We start from the raw sequence: 14,161 nt of genomic DNA, 5'->3' as shown, positions 1-14,161 counted from the left end.
ACATGCTACTATCTTCAGGACGACTCGTGCGGAGTCCACCCTGTCTACTCACTGTGCGCGCGGCTGTCGGTCCGTTTCTCGGAAGCTCTCCCGCTCCATTTTGCGTCAAAGTCTTTCCAAAGCGTGAGTGATGATATGAGTAGCTATGGAGGATAGACATACGCTTCCTCCTACGCTGTGCCGCAAAAGACCCACAATGCTAGGAGAGAGATTGCAGAACATCCCAGTCTGAGCTTTGAATGCTTTTGTGACATATACACCATGTTCATCACTCGCGGTAGTTACGTGGATGACGACGTAGCTGCCGAGATAAAGGGTGTGCTGGTTTACTGTATGTAGGATGCCGATTTGAAGGTATTTAGAGCCGCTATCATCGCTGTCGTTGCCTTTCGTTGCCTTTCGTCCCTGGAGTACCTCCGAGGTTGGATGGGGGCTTTGTATTAATAAGTTCGTATCTTAGATGGTTCTTGCAAACCTCTTAGGGGTTTGGGTATCGTAGTAGTCGCACAACGTCCTGGCTCAAGCAGGCTTCGCGGCCCTCTTCCGCTTCTTGAAGACCACAGCTGGCGCAGCAACCTTCTTCTCGACCTTCGTCTCCGGGGACGGGATTGCATCTCCAGCTACCGGCACCTCGCTCAACTTTTTCTCTGCCTCTTCTTCCTTCAGCACCGGCCCGTCTCCCGCGTCTGTATCCTGCTTCACTGGTGTCCCCTCCGCACCCTCCTCAACCTTTACATTCTCCGTGCTCTCATCCTCCTTCTTCACCTCTTTCCTCTTCCCAATCCTCATAAGCACCTCCAAATCCTCCTCCTCCCCCTTCCTCCCAGGAAACTGCTTAAACGCCTGCCCCCACCCCTTCCTCCTCTCCGCCATCTCCTCCGCCGCCCTAACCTCCTCCTCCTCCTCATCAATCTTCCTTTTCCTAACGCCCACCGACAACGTGTCAAAGCTCTTCTCCTCCTCCGTGTTATAGATCGGGCGACTCGCCACCGTCTCCCACCCCCCCACCATCGCGACCTCCTTCCGAAACTCCTCCGGCACCGCCACCCCCATATCCGCCAACTGCTGCAGCTGCCTCTTCCTCTCCTCCGCCGTCGCCTGCCGCTTCTCCCCAGCACTCCTTTCCACCGCCTTCATCTTCCACGGCAACGGCTGCTCGCTGCCTCCCGCCGCCGCGCCGGGCACGACGCCATTCAGCCGCGCGATCTCGGCCTGCGCGCGCGCCTTCTCGCGCTGCTCGCGCTCCGTGGTCTTGTGCAGCTCGCGCAGGGAGCGCTGGATGTTGCGCTGGTGCTTTGGGGACGCTTCGTGCTCGCGCCGCGCAAAGGGCGTGTCTTTGACGAAGTCGGCGCAGAATTTGCACCAGTATTTCGGCGTGGATTTCCAGTATTCGGACATCTTTGCGAGAGAGAGAGAGATGATTTGTGGGAGGGAGTGGTGTGGATAGGGTTGTCGAGGTGAGAGGTGGAAGGTTGGAGGGCGCTGTATAAAAGTATAAAACATAGATTACGTGGATGGGCGGTTTGGCCGAAGTTTATCCATCTAGGCGAGGATCACGTGATACTCAAGGCTAGAAGGGTGGCGATTGGTGGAAATGACAAGATCATTTCTCGTTCTACGTTGGGGATGGTATCAAAGCCTTTCACGTAGCGACATCACAGCGCAAAGTTCGGACGCGTATCAAATACTTCAAGCTAAATTCTGACCTACTGACACTTCCTTCGCAGCAGCCTAGTGAATACCTTTTAAGCAAGCAGATTTCCTAACCCCATAGTCGTACCCACTGAACACACGGGAGAGCCTAGTATTACAAACCAGCAAGACCAGTATCCCAAACCCAACGCCGCGCTCTACAAGATGCCACACAAAAGGCCCAGTCCAGCCCAGGCTCATGCAAGAAAGTCCGTTCACCAAACGTGGCTCCTCATCCAGTCGACTCCAGCAACACGGCATCTACCCAAGGCTTCAAGATGTACCGGGGTCCACTTGAATTGCCGGATCCACTGGTAACTTGATGGCTATAGTGCTGTAAAGGCCGTAAAGCCTAACAAGGCTGTCCAGCTCGTATTTCCGGTAGTGTTCTGGAACATCTTGCCACGCGGCCCAAGGAATGGCCGGAGTTCTACAGAGAAAAGGGTTAGATTATTGAAAAAGAACAGATCAGAACGCGATATCCAATCACCGAGTTCCATAGGCCTTCTCGTGAAGGAAATTGTCTTTGGACCAAGGTGGGAGTCGCTTGTCGCGTTCGTAGAGTAGGCCACAGTTGTTGCAGAGGGTCTGTTATAGGTTAGCCATGATCGAATGACGAGATATGGAGAAGGACTCACTCTTGGGCCATTAGGTCCATCTCTCACGGCCCAGACCGCAGAGCCCCAGACCCAGCAGTGAGCACATCGCCAATTTTGTCGTTCCCTGTGCATCATATTAGTTAACTGGCGTGGGTGTAGGACTCAATTGAAAACTCACCATTCCTGCAGCCCACCACCTTGTCCTCCGTAGCCTGTGCCGCCCACGTCCGGCGTTTCCCTCGACACCGGACTCAGACTCCTGAATCGCCTCTTCTTCTTATTCCTCTCGCCCCTACCCATCGCTTGCTCCTGTGACTCTGGGTTGGCAAAGTAGTCACCCTGGGGCATACCCCCTGTCATATTCGCTGTCGAGGAGAATCGTGCTGTCTCTCTCCTCAACCTCCGAATCTGTCTCTCGCGATCGCCCTCGCGTTTCTCAATTTCTTCCTTAGACAGTATTTCCACTTTCGGCTCCCACTCGTCGCAGAGGTGCTCGTGATCGTACCGCCAGCCGGCTTCCGCGCCTTCAGCAGCATCGTTATCGATCTCGCCGTACCCTCCCACCAAGCCGCCGTTCTCGCAGGCCTCCTTTTTCAGTCGCAGAACAGCTTCGTAGATGGCATGTGTCATTGCCGGAACCCATTCACCAGCGAGTCCAAGATCCGCGCATGTCTGTTTTGCAAACACTTCCGCGAATCCGGGAGGATGGAGCAGGGACCATTCGAATTTGTCACTGTAGAGGCGGTTGAGAAGGTTGATGTTGAGATTTATGATGCAGCGATATGTGTCGTCCGGATTGTGAACATCCTCTTCGGGTAATGGGGTCGCGGTAGCCGTGATACCGTTGACGCCATTTGTTGCTTTTACTGGTGTTTGTGTACCAGGGGTTCCGTTGGTGCCATTTGAGAAATTCGAGAAGTTTGATAGCATTGAAGACATTCCATTCAAAGCGGGGGCAGGTGTAGATGACTCGTCTCGCGATAGCGCAGGCTGGATTGCTTTGACTGTATTGCCATCATTTGCTGTGCTTGTTGTCGAGTGAAATAAAGGGTGTAGAGCTACACCAGCATACTCTTCTAGCTGCTGTCGGATCTGTCCCGCGATTGTCATGACTAGCGCGGGCTTTCGATCGTTAGGAAAGTCGAGTTCGTCAACAAAGACTTTAGCGAACTGGTCTGGAGTTGTGAGGGCCTCGTGAAGATTCCATAGGAAAGCATCCTTCAGTCGGAATGCTGGTGTCATCTCTGGCTGTTTGTAGGCCGGTAGACTTTCATCGATACCGAAATCTCGCGCATTGTTGGGTGTGGGGAGCGGCGCATCGGGTCGGAAGGGTTGGATGTCGAGGTCTATTCGAATGGGTATGAGGGTGAGAGGTAGGGCGGATTGGATTTGGAGCTGTCTCTCGGTCCTGGTCCTGGTGATCGTTAGCCAACAATCTACACAATACCAATACAGCAGATTCTAGCGTACTTGGAGCCCTTGGGCTTGCCCATCCAGTCTCTCCATATTCCTTGGACGTCGACAGGCGCGGTGAGCTCTTTTCCAAGCTCCGCGATCTGGCCAGCTTTGTCTACGGTTGTTTCATCCCGCCTCAAACTCCGAAGCCCAGTTGGCCGCCGTGGTCCTTCACTATCGAAGTCCTCATCGTCGTACCCATCTTCGGCGTAGTTGATGGCTGTGGTTCCTCGTTTCGTGGTTCGGGGGATTGGTAGAGTGTTCGCAGGGGGGACGATTGGTGAAATCAACGAGTTCCCGTATGTCCGTAATCGCGGCGCATAGCTTGATATGAAGGCTTGGGGGGGGTTGATCTTCCCCATAGAGGACATGGTGGTAGCGTTGCGCGATGCGCGTGCGGAAGGGTGAAGCTGCAGAGGATGGGCGAAGGAATCCTAGAGATGCTCGACGCGTCGGGAGCGTTGGCGACTAGAGCGGGCGCAGAATGCCGTCTGAACGAGGCCGTGAATGCGACCGCTTCTCGGTGGTGAGGGCCGGAAATGCTCGTGGATTGGCGAAACCGCAAGGGTCGCGGTGAATGCGGCGCGTTGATGGTCTCGTCTCCAAGCTGCCCGTTGCGCTTTCCTCCAGGAACACCGCCAAGACGCGCTACTCTAAGAAGGACTAGCGGGTCAGCAACGTCTTTACGGAGTCCCCTCGTCTTGCTTCACAACCCAGAACCCTTTACACCCGTCTGCCACTGTCTGGGTACGCCCATGGACTTTCAATGCTGCAGGCGCGATGTCCAGCATCAAGCAGTTCAAATCAGACTACCTTTTGACTAACTCGCGACTAGCTAGCCAGGCCGCTCCTCACTGTGGTGTCGAGTGAGCAAAACCGAAGCCCAGTAGTCACGAATTCGTGTCCAGACTTACGGCCTAACTTAGTACTGTAGCGCTTTTTCGACCTCTTTGTTTCACTGTCTTGCTCATTCTAGAACTCACAAAGTCTTATTGAGTCACTTCTACCAGAATTACTGCATTGTTTTCCCACTCTTTCTACCTATCAACTCTGACGCTTTCGAGCAGAATGTCTCAAATTTTCCATCATGACCCATCAGGTATCTCCGTGTCAGTGTATGAGCACAATGCATTCACAAAGGGCACAGTCACATTGTTGAAGGGCGCGGTATATAAATCTTCCAGGAGACCCTCTCCGTCAATTCTCATCACCAGAAACCCCACACAGCTTCCAAACAGAGCCTTCTACAAACATACAGCAGGTTCAAATTCGAAGCCCACACACGCCGTGTCTTCTCACAATCTTACCCAAAGCTTACCACATTCCTCAAACCTCCACAATCACGGCCATGGTCAAGTCAGGCATTACCGCCGCTTTCTTTGGCGCTATGCTCGCGACAGGTGTCTCCGGACATATGATCATGAAGACGCCTGTTCCATATGGCAACCCCGACAAAAGCCCGCTCGACGCCTCCGGCTCGGACTTCCCCTGCAAGAATGTACCCTACGATGTCAAAGCGATGAACAACATGAAAGTCGGGGACACCCAGACGTTGTCATTTACCGGCACCGCAACCCATGGGGGCGGTTCATGTCAGCTATCAGTCACGACGGATAAAAAACCAACAAAGGATTCGAAATTCAAAGTGATTTATTCAATTGAGGGTGGATGCCCCGGTCCAGGACCTGGAAATGATCCCCCAAGCACCTTTACGTTCAAGGTTCCTAAAGAAGTTCCCAACGGCGAATCCACCCTTGCATGGACCTGGGAAAATAAGGTTGGCAACAGCGAATTCTACATGAACTGTGCGCCGATTACTGTTTCCGGGGGTGCGACCGATCATTCCGCTTTCGATAAGCTTCCCGATATGGCCGTAGCCAACATCGCTTCGCAGAATCAGTGCAATACCACCGAAAATTTCGATTACAAGTACGATAAACCAGGAGAGTACAAAACTGTAATCGGCAATGGACCATTTGCTTCCCTTTGCGGTGGCCCTGCACCTCCAGATGGCGGTCAAAGTACTCAGCCTGCGACGATGCCGAGCACTGGTGCTCCGAGCCAGACTATGAGCAACCCAAGCATTCCAACAGGCAGTCCAAATCCAGGCATCCCGAGCCCTTCGGCGAATCCGGCTCCTTCCGCACCCGTCGCTCCCTCAGCTCCCTCAGCTCCCTCAGCTCCCTCGATGAGCACACCTGATATTCCATCTCTGAGCGCACCTCCAGCTGGCCTCGTTGAATCTTCACTCACCACACTCCTTACGGTGACCGGCTCGCCATCCATCCCAGCAGCTCCATCTGGCTCGCCTTCGACCGGAGGCGGAGGTGGTACTTGCAGCGGCGATGGCACCATCGTTTGCAATGACGCAGACCAATTCGGCATCTGCAACCACGGCAAAGTCGTCTGGGAGCCTGTGGCCGCCGGAACGAAATGCCAGAACGGAAAAATCGCCAAGCGATAGGTATGTACGTCGAAATCAGCGCTCCGTCTAATGCTTCTATGAAGCGCTAGACTAATTCTTCTTCCAAGCTAATTCTCTAGCCGGATCTTAGAGGATGGGTAGCTCAATATTTCTTCTATCTTGATTGTTGTATCAATTTGTTTGGAGAACAAGATTCATTGATTTTGACTTTCTTTCCCCTCGCCCCTTACAATTCTACGCCGTCGTCTTCATGCGATACGGGTAGTGTAAGTGGGCACATGAATTACTGGAATGCAATCCCTTTACCCCAAAATCTGTTTCTTTGATCCTTTATGATGTGTGCTATGAGCGATGTCCCTTTGGATTCTCCATGATGTCTTCTCGATGAATCCTACATCTGAGCGTGCCTGCTTGTTCTTGACAGCCTATGTATCGAGCGAATACACCACAGGGCTAATATGTAAGTCGAACCTCACAATGTGAAGCTCTGGATGTCCTCAACCATAACGTCGTCAGGCGGCTAGCGAAGGAGGTTATTTGGGTGAGGCCCTGTATGTATGTGCAGCTGCTTCTCCTTGGACAGCCTGCACATTAATGGAAGACACCGCCGGATAAATTAAAAACATGAATCGCATGATGTAAAGCTCTGAACATACTAAATCGGAATGCTATCAGGCGGGCAGTGAAGGGGGATGCCGTTTGGATGGAACTCGATGTCTAGTCGTATGTGAAGATGAGAGCCGGATGAAGGGGTTGAGATGATACCACATACTTCGTAACTTAACCTATCCATCTAGCGCTACGCAAGCCCGATATCCCAGGCTTCATCATCTTTCAAAAGAGATAATATTCCTCACCAATTGCTCACGTCTTTCATCAACCCAGCCTGTTCCCCACAACCATATCCCGAGCCGTTTGCCCATTACCACTGACTCAGAACGCTGCTCGTCATTACCAAATCTGCTAGCATGCCACCCCATGAAGTTCAGGCACATCTGATCTGACAGCACCACCTCCACCGCTCCATTCGATAAACACCTCCGTGATTTTACTTAATCACTTCCACGACCCCATGGAAATTGATGCAAGTGTGATGTTGAACAATACACTCCGCCCAGCGCCATGTGCGTCCTGTATGCGCATTTTGATCTCCCAGCCCTCCCAAACTCCTCCATTAGGTCTTTCACTTTGTAAGTTGACTCAGAGAACGGACCGGACACATGAGGAAGAAAGTAGAGCAGAGGGTGGAGGAGGCTTATATACTTAGAAGATGGCTGCCAAGATGGCATGTGATTGCACGTGAGGATGAGGTGAGCAGTGAGGAATGGGAATGGCCTATGGAAGATAGCGAATAAGGATGGACAACGGCTGGAACCGGTTACGGAAGAGAGAGAAAGAGAGATAATGCAGATAGAATCAATTCATGCATTTGCTTAAGAAGAAGCATAGGGACCTCCGTACCATCCACCCAGCTCATCTAACAGCCACTCCCACTTCAGCATCGGAGTATCACGCATCAAGCAACCTCCCAGTATGCTCCTCACTCATCGCTCTCACTCACCATCCCACAATTTCCCCGAAGCCAAGCTCCATCCGACCCTCACTTCTTCCCCTCCACCTTCTTCGTCTCCTCCTGCAACTTCTTAATCGTCTGCTCCGACGCCTCGAGCTCGCCCCGATCCGCCTTGATCTGCATCGCCATATCTCGTTAGCCCTCATCCCACCCCTCTTCTTATAGTTTTGTAAGGGGGGGGGATGGGGATATACGCACAATACTCTCCGAATCAGTCGCCAGCGCATCCTTCCACTCGCCCTTCCCCTCCTTCTGCTTCTTCAGCGCATCGGCCTTGTGCTCGTCGATCTCGTCCGCGCGGCCCTCATGACCTGTTTGTGCGAGCGTCAGCGAGCTGGCCAATATCTCTCACCTGCCAATCGCGCCCCATTCAGGCTCCTCTGCTGCGTGACAGGATGGAAGAAGCGGGTTTGCATTGCATTGGGTACATCAGGATAGCGAACGCACCAAGCGCGCTCTCCTTCCCAGCGCCAACCCGCGCGCTCACCGCGAAGCCTGCGTGCTGGATATAGCTGTTCGCGAGCAGCGGGGTGCGGCGGGTGAAGGCTCGTAGAGAGGCCATTATCGCTGATTTCGAAATGCAGACGGGTGAGTTGTCGAAGGATTCACGGTTTTGCTTCTTGGACGGATAGCTAACGGTAGCTTCGTGCGGGGAGGAGGAACCGATCAGTGTTTTCGTCGGGGTGGTCAGGTCAAGGTCCGGGGGTGTCCGCGAGGAAAGAGGTCTTTGAGGGTCTGCTTTTGACGGCTGAGAATTGATGTTCAATTGCAAAGTCTGATAACCCGAATTGAAGCGTTTGAGGTTTGCAGTTCAAGATAATTGACCGCACCCACAACATCCTCGGTTCAAGCTGCGTCCCATCCATCGTCCGCCCTCTCATCCAGCGATGTCGTCATAGCTCGATCATCGCGATTGATTACGTACTATCTGATTCGCTGAATGGCATTTGTACGGGCCATGGGATTACGTCGCGTCTGGATAGGGCTATCAGTTTTCAGGGTCTCACATCCGCAGGTACAGGTGTACAAAGGTAAGAATAATAAAAGCAGCGATTGCGAATTCCCTAATCATCACCACTATACAACGAAAAGCACTCCCCAAAACCCCCTTAGCCTCCTTCATCCATATAGATCCGCTAGATCGAAAGAATCACACGAACATAATGCTCCAGCCGGTCCGTCCCGTAGCCGTAACCGCCAATCCCAATCCAACCCCGCCGTAATTGGTATTTCCAGACCAGATCCAAAAGATCGCTAGATTTCGCCGTCGCCGCCAGAGACCAACAAAGGGAAACAAGAAGAGTACTCGCTCCGTAAAGGGAACAAGTACGAAGAAGATAAGAAGAGGATTCAAGAACAAGGTAGAAAATTCTACTCCAGGAGAGACGCTGGTCTTCCGGAGATAATGCGCATCTTGAACCCAACCCAACAACCCCGGTAATAGATCCATGATACATCCCGTTCCATATTTTCTTGTATAACACCGAGATAGATTTCTTGACAACGCTTCGCTTCATCGCTCAATTCGCTTATATCCCAAGCGAAGACGCGAATCCCGCAACAACACCAACATGCCCTGAGCCGGAGGAAAAGGGAAACAGAAGAACACCGTAATATAGTCATAGCCCACCGTTATCATGCGTAACGCTCGGAGAAGACAGACGAGAGGTATAGATAGGAGAGCAGACAGAGGGAAAGCAGCAGACACCCCAAATGCGTTTTTCTAGTTTCTTCACACACCCAGTATTAGAAAGAAATGAGTTTATCGCTGGAAGACAGGTTTCGCAAAGTACGCCGTTGCCCCTAATAATAGTGGTATCGAAGTGGTTGTAACATTTCCCATAAACGTGGGGTTCGTGGCGAGTCGAGGTGATTTATACAGGTGAGAAATCGAGGTAGATTATGGACGGGAATCCTCCAGGGTATCTTGAAGTAAACGGCGGAGATCCAGAAATGTTTGTTTGTCGAGACAGCCACTAGATGTCTAATAGCAACGCAGCGCGCACCGGAGAATGTGAAGATTAGATGGAATGTAAATGGGAGCCGCCGGGGCTATCTGCGATTACCAGCGCCGCGACATGAACTGCTGCGCCATCTGCCTGTTTGGCGAGACGGATGGCGGCGGGCTGGCGACGGTGCGGGTAGAGGGGTCGACGATGGGGATCGCGTTGCGGGTGCGCTGGGCTAATGGTTGGTGGAGTTTGGTTTGCGACGACTGTTGGGGCTGGTAGGAGGGCGTGTATGGGTTTGGCGCGGATGACAGAACGAAGCTGGGGGTCGGCTGCAGTTGGTGCTGGAGAGGAGACTGCTCCGGGCTGCCGCTTGACAGTGATGACCGGTCAGAGCCCGACGAGTGGATTGATTGCAGCTGGTTCGGTCAGTACCCACGGTTGACGATGTTTGATCCGATGCGGCTGGGATAAAGCGACATCGGACGAAAACATTGACTTACGTCGTCCTCGGTCAGCAGGTGGAAGGGGCAGAAGACCTCGTCGTCTTCCAGGTCAAAGCTGCGGGCGGCCTCGAAGTCGCGGCGGAAGGCGGTGACGGTAGGGGGCTCGACGTAGGCCTCTTTAGGCGTGCGGTACATCTGCATCTGCTTGCCCATGCGCTGGTGCGAGGCGCTGATGCGCGGCGCCCTCCGCGACCGGCCGCCGTGGTGGTTGTGCGACGAGTGCTGGTGCATCTGCGACGGGTGGCTCTGGTACATGAATTGCGACATGATGGAGGTGCGATGGTTGTTGATGGGGGACAGGAGGTATCGTGGTTCGTTGGGGCCGAGTTCGGATGGAATGACACAACAAAGCCAAACAAAGGGGCGAGGCGAGGGCAATGCGGCGAGCGATAAGGATGTGCGAGAGGATGAGATGGGGGCGAGGAGAGGTATTACTGTGGAGGAGCTGTGGGCGAGGCGGAGTAGATGGGTGGTGATGTATGTGGTGGTGGGTGAGGGTGGGCGAGAGGGAAGGCTGCGGACTGGAGGCGGGGATTGACTTGGGATGGGAAGGGACGACAGAGGGCTGGTTAAACCTTGGGCGGGCGCTCCTACCACTTCTCTCGCCACTTGGCCAGGGCATGCCGCCAATCAGCGCCCATCGCCAGCACTAGCGTCGGAGTCGCTGCGCTGCTTGGGCCAGCGTCACCCGCCCTCGATGCCTCTGCTCCCGATGCCGCATCACCAGACGAGCATGCGACTCTGCACCTGCATTCCCATCGCACCCTTCACCATGTCTGCCCACCTGAACCTGAGGCCGCTCCAAACACGCGCAGACCTCTCCTCGCAGGGCCGCGCGGGGACAGGCACAGGGCCCCCAAACCGCTTATGCAGCCAAGCACGCCTCGACTTGCCCGCCGCCAGCTCAGCCTCCGGGGGTTGGTCCAGCGTGACTGACCGCCCTTTTTCGCATGCTGCCCTCCCGACCCGGCGTGGCTTGGAGCAGAAGCTTGCTGGCGACCTGCATGCCACGCCCGTCTCTTCTTGGTCGGCGTCGCTGCTCTGCTTCTGCATGTAGCCACACGGGCCTGGCGGTGATGCTCGATCCTCACCGTCGCCGAGCTTCTGAGCTGGCACCGGCCGATCGCTGCCTCGCACAGCGAACCGCGCGCGCCGTGTCGCCCCACAAAAAGGCCGGATAGACGCTCGAGGGCGCATGGAGCTGTGTCAGACGGGCCACCCACACCGCGAGCTTGCTCCCTCGTGCGCCAGACGACACAAACATCCCGCGAGCGATGCGCAACGAACTTAAAGCGCCGGGCCTGGGCTGAGCACCGCGGGCTGGAGCAGAGGCCGGCACCGCCGCTGTTGGCGATGCTGTGGCATTTCCACGGACCGCAGCGACAAGGCCGCAGGTACCGCCCCAATTTTAGCTCACAGGCAGGGCTGCCGGGCGACAAGCGCTGCGGAGGGGCCGTCTGTGCTCGGCGAGGGCGAGCCAAGTGACACACAGCAAGCACTTTGGAACGGCCGTTCGCAGAACCTCCAACAGCCAGTCTGTTTCGTCAGGCTGTGGGGCATTGGGGATTGACAGGTATACACGAGCTTATGTAGAGTGGGCGTCACGCTGAGAGGAAGTTGGAGGAGGGAGGTACAGAGTGAGCAGCAATGTCGATGCTAACCAACCAGTGACGATGGGAAGGAGAGCATCCCCAGGTCTGAATCTGACTGCATATCTGTGGTACTGGCTCAAGTCAGCACTTTATCAGAAGCTTTGGGCCTGTGAAAGCTTGCAAGAACCTCTCTTCTGGCCCCGGCTAAGTTTTCTATCTGAAACGGGAGACCCGTGATCCAGCTACTTCAACCCTCTAATCCCAAGATACATTCATCAGGACAATCATATGCTACAATCTACAATTGAAGTCTCTGCACGACAGCCATGACCATTGTCAATTCGAGGCTCTAGAGTCAGGTTCATATCGAACGACTCGTGACCCTGACCTGCGATTATGTAACCGCGGTTGATCGATGCCCAGCGCCTTTCTACACTCCTGATATCAACGCTTTGTGTCCCAGCATTGGGCATGTCTCCGACTGTAAATACATCGAGCGTTATCCAGACACGACGACAATTAATCTTCTCCAAACCCAACTCCATAACACCATCCATAAGAATAACTCTATCCATTGTCACAATAAACTCGCTATGCAAGAAACCCATAATGCATCTGACTCTCCACCCAAGACCTTCAACTCGCCCCCTCCCCCCTACTTATCCAGCCCCCTCGCCTTCACAAACTTTGCAATCTGATCCTTGCACAAATTATTCGTAAACTGCTCCCAGATCTCATACAGACTCAGCAGTTCCTGCATCGCATCCACGACCGCCTCGATATCAACACTACTCTCCGCCAGCCAACTCACCAGCCCCATCATCCGATTCTGCGCCGCCGCGCCGCCGCCTCCCCCCAACGAGCCCCCCGGCGTTCCCGGCGCCGACGTCGCCGCGCCCCCTCCTCGAGCCGGACTGCTCTGCCCCATCGTCGCGCTCAAGCTCTGCAGCACCCCCTGCACCCCCTGCGCGCTCACCCCGAGCCCGCCCTGCGTGGGCTTTAGCACGACGGCGAGGAAGATGGCGGTGACGGCGATGACGTGGGGCGGGTGCAGCAAGGGCAGGTCGGTGAGGTAGTGGTCGTTGACGATGCTCCAGGCCAGCGCGGACTCTTCGGCGCTCAGGGCGAAGGTGGCCGTGTACTCGGCGAGGGCACGGTAGGGGTGGTGGATGATGAGCTGCGAGTTGAGCTCCGAGATGAGGGAGAATTCGCACTCGCCGAGCTTGGACGTGTCGGTGAGGGTTGTGTCTGCTGGTGGGGTTAGGTGGGGAGTCGGTGAGGAGGTTTTAGAGGAGGTTTAGAGGGGTTGGTAGAGAGGGAGACGAGAGGGATGGGGGTTTTTAAAGGTGGGGTGGGGAATGGGAGTAATGGGAGTAATGGGAGTAATGGGAGTAATGGGAGTAATGGGAGTAATGGGGCTATTGTAAGGAACATACCCCAACAGTGCCGCGCTTCAGCTAATACCATCCGGATGTGCTGAGGACACTCTTCCATTTTGCATGCGAGGTACAAGGCTGTTGCGAGCACCAGGGTGGGGTTTGTGCGCCGGATCTCGACTTTGAGGTAGAAGCGGCGGACGTAGATTTGGGCGGTGGCGATGGCTTGCTGGCGGACGGAGAGGGGGCGGGCGAGTTTGCAGAGTTCTAGGATAGTCAGAATCATCATGATGTTGGAGATGTCCAAACAGGGATATATGGTCCAAATAGGGGGATGTGGTCCAAATAGAACAGAAAGGAAGATGGGTGGTCTTACGATGGTTGAAATGGATGCTCAGCAGTCGTCTGTCCGGGAGGGGGAACTGCTGAACCAAAGCCCGATCTGCTTCTTCATTCTTTCGCCGTTCTTGAGCTAGCTGTTGCTTCGTAAATGTCCAGTATTTCCGCTGGGTTGAGTCCCAGTAGTTGGCTGCCATGACGGGTGGTGTTATCGAAGGATGAGAAGTCGTCGAAGGCGTACAGGCATGATACGTATTCTTAGGATATTATGAAAAGTAGACAGCCATATGATAGAAGAAGGAAGAATAAGAGGTTATGAAGAGGAAAGTACGATCCAAGCACACCAGTATGAGATAGATGTCACGTTTATATGAGGCTGATGGTTGAAGATAGTAGCAGCTGATGAGAAGTCCGACCTCGGGTCTAGCTTCTGCCTTGAGGCTGATAAATAGTCGAATAAGGCTGGACTCAGGCAAACAAAGATGCAAGACACGATTTGAGCCTCAGTTACTTCCACACCTGCATCGTCAGCACTCCCCACGACTGACCTGGAGTTGCTGTAGGGCTGTTAAATCCCTGGCTCTTGACTCGCCCGTGTCTCCACGAGCTAAACCGCATCGCACCGTGCTTGGCCCTGAAAACGACTTGCCAACCT

At 54.2% G+C, this 14,161-nt stretch overlaps 7 protein-coding genes across 7 annotated transcripts; 2 read left to right on the top strand and 5 right to left on the bottom strand.

Moving 5' to 3' along the window:
* Positions 1-455: 455 nt before the first annotated feature.
* On the bottom strand, positions 456-1,457 carry BDZ99DRAFT_412322 (uncharacterized protein). Its single transcript, XM_033716650.1, has one exon. It carries the CDS (start codon positions 1,396-1,398, stop codon positions 520-522), a length of 879 nt encoding a protein of 292 aa, XP_033580477.1. The 5' UTR covers positions 1,399-1,457; the 3' UTR covers positions 456-519.
* Positions 1,458-1,892: 435 nt separating this feature from the next.
* On the bottom strand, positions 1,893-4,117 carry BDZ99DRAFT_557279 (SNF5-domain-containing protein; the record flags this gene model as incomplete). Its single annotated transcript, XM_033727195.1, has 4 exons — positions 1,893-2,280; positions 2,331-2,415; positions 2,470-3,699; positions 3,762-4,117. The coding sequence occupies 4 exons, from the start codon at positions 4,115-4,117 to the stop codon at positions 2,179-2,181; spliced, it is 1,773 nt and encodes a 590-aa protein (XP_033580476.1). The 3' UTR covers positions 1,893-2,178.
* An 897-nt stretch (positions 4,118-5,014) lies between these two features.
* Positions 5,015-6,427, top strand: BDZ99DRAFT_460747 (uncharacterized protein). The gene is made up of 2 exons (XM_033719451.1): positions 5,015-6,210; positions 6,302-6,427. The coding sequence occupies exon 1, from the start codon at positions 5,095-5,097 to the stop codon at positions 6,208-6,210; it is 1,116 nt and encodes a 371-aa protein (XP_033580475.1). The 5' UTR covers positions 5,015-5,094; the 3' UTR covers positions 6,302-6,427.
* A 999-nt stretch (positions 6,428-7,426) lies between these two features.
* On the bottom strand, positions 7,427-8,366 carry BDZ99DRAFT_258058 (uncharacterized protein). Its single transcript, XM_033713759.1, has 3 exons — positions 8,192-8,366; positions 7,943-8,055; positions 7,427-7,861 (listed from the first exon to the last, which is right to left on the bottom strand). Exons 1-3 carry the CDS (start codon positions 8,304-8,306, stop codon positions 7,772-7,774), a joined length of 318 nt encoding a protein of 105 aa, XP_033580474.1. The 5' UTR covers positions 8,307-8,366; the 3' UTR covers positions 7,427-7,771.
* A 104-nt stretch (positions 8,367-8,470) lies between these two features.
* On the top strand, positions 8,471-9,059 carry BDZ99DRAFT_258019 (uncharacterized protein). Its single transcript, XM_033713757.1, has one exon. It carries the CDS (start codon positions 8,685-8,687, stop codon positions 9,000-9,002), a length of 318 nt encoding a protein of 105 aa, XP_033580473.1. The 5' UTR covers positions 8,471-8,684; the 3' UTR covers positions 9,003-9,059.
* A 474-nt stretch (positions 9,060-9,533) lies between these two features.
* Positions 9,534-10,548, bottom strand: BDZ99DRAFT_258000 (uncharacterized protein). The gene is made up of 2 exons (XM_033713756.1): positions 10,197-10,548; positions 9,534-10,112 (listed from the first exon to the last, which is right to left on the bottom strand). The coding sequence occupies exons 1-2, from the start codon at positions 10,464-10,466 to the stop codon at positions 9,807-9,809; spliced, it is 576 nt and encodes a 191-aa protein (XP_033580472.1). The 5' UTR covers positions 10,467-10,548; the 3' UTR covers positions 9,534-9,806.
* Positions 10,549-12,237: 1,689 nt separating this feature from the next.
* On the bottom strand, positions 12,238-13,805 carry BDZ99DRAFT_257933 (C/H/G cyclin). Its single transcript, XM_033713755.1, has 3 exons — positions 13,544-13,805; positions 13,228-13,434; positions 12,238-13,039 (listed from the first exon to the last, which is right to left on the bottom strand). Exons 1-3 carry the CDS (start codon positions 13,701-13,703, stop codon positions 12,447-12,449), a joined length of 960 nt encoding a protein of 319 aa, XP_033580471.1. The 5' UTR covers positions 13,704-13,805; the 3' UTR covers positions 12,238-12,446.
* Between the last annotated feature and the right edge of the window lie 356 nt (positions 13,806-14,161).

The sequence above is a fragment of the Mytilinidion resinicola genome (assembly GCF_010093595.1).
Source record: "Mytilinidion resinicola strain CBS 304.34 unplaced genomic scaffold BDZ99scaffold_5, whole genome shotgun sequence".
NCBI classification, from domain to species: domain Eukaryota; kingdom Fungi; phylum Ascomycota; class Dothideomycetes; order Mytilinidiales; family Mytilinidiaceae; genus Mytilinidion; species Mytilinidion resinicola.
This window is presented reverse-complemented; position numbering and strand designations above follow the sequence as displayed.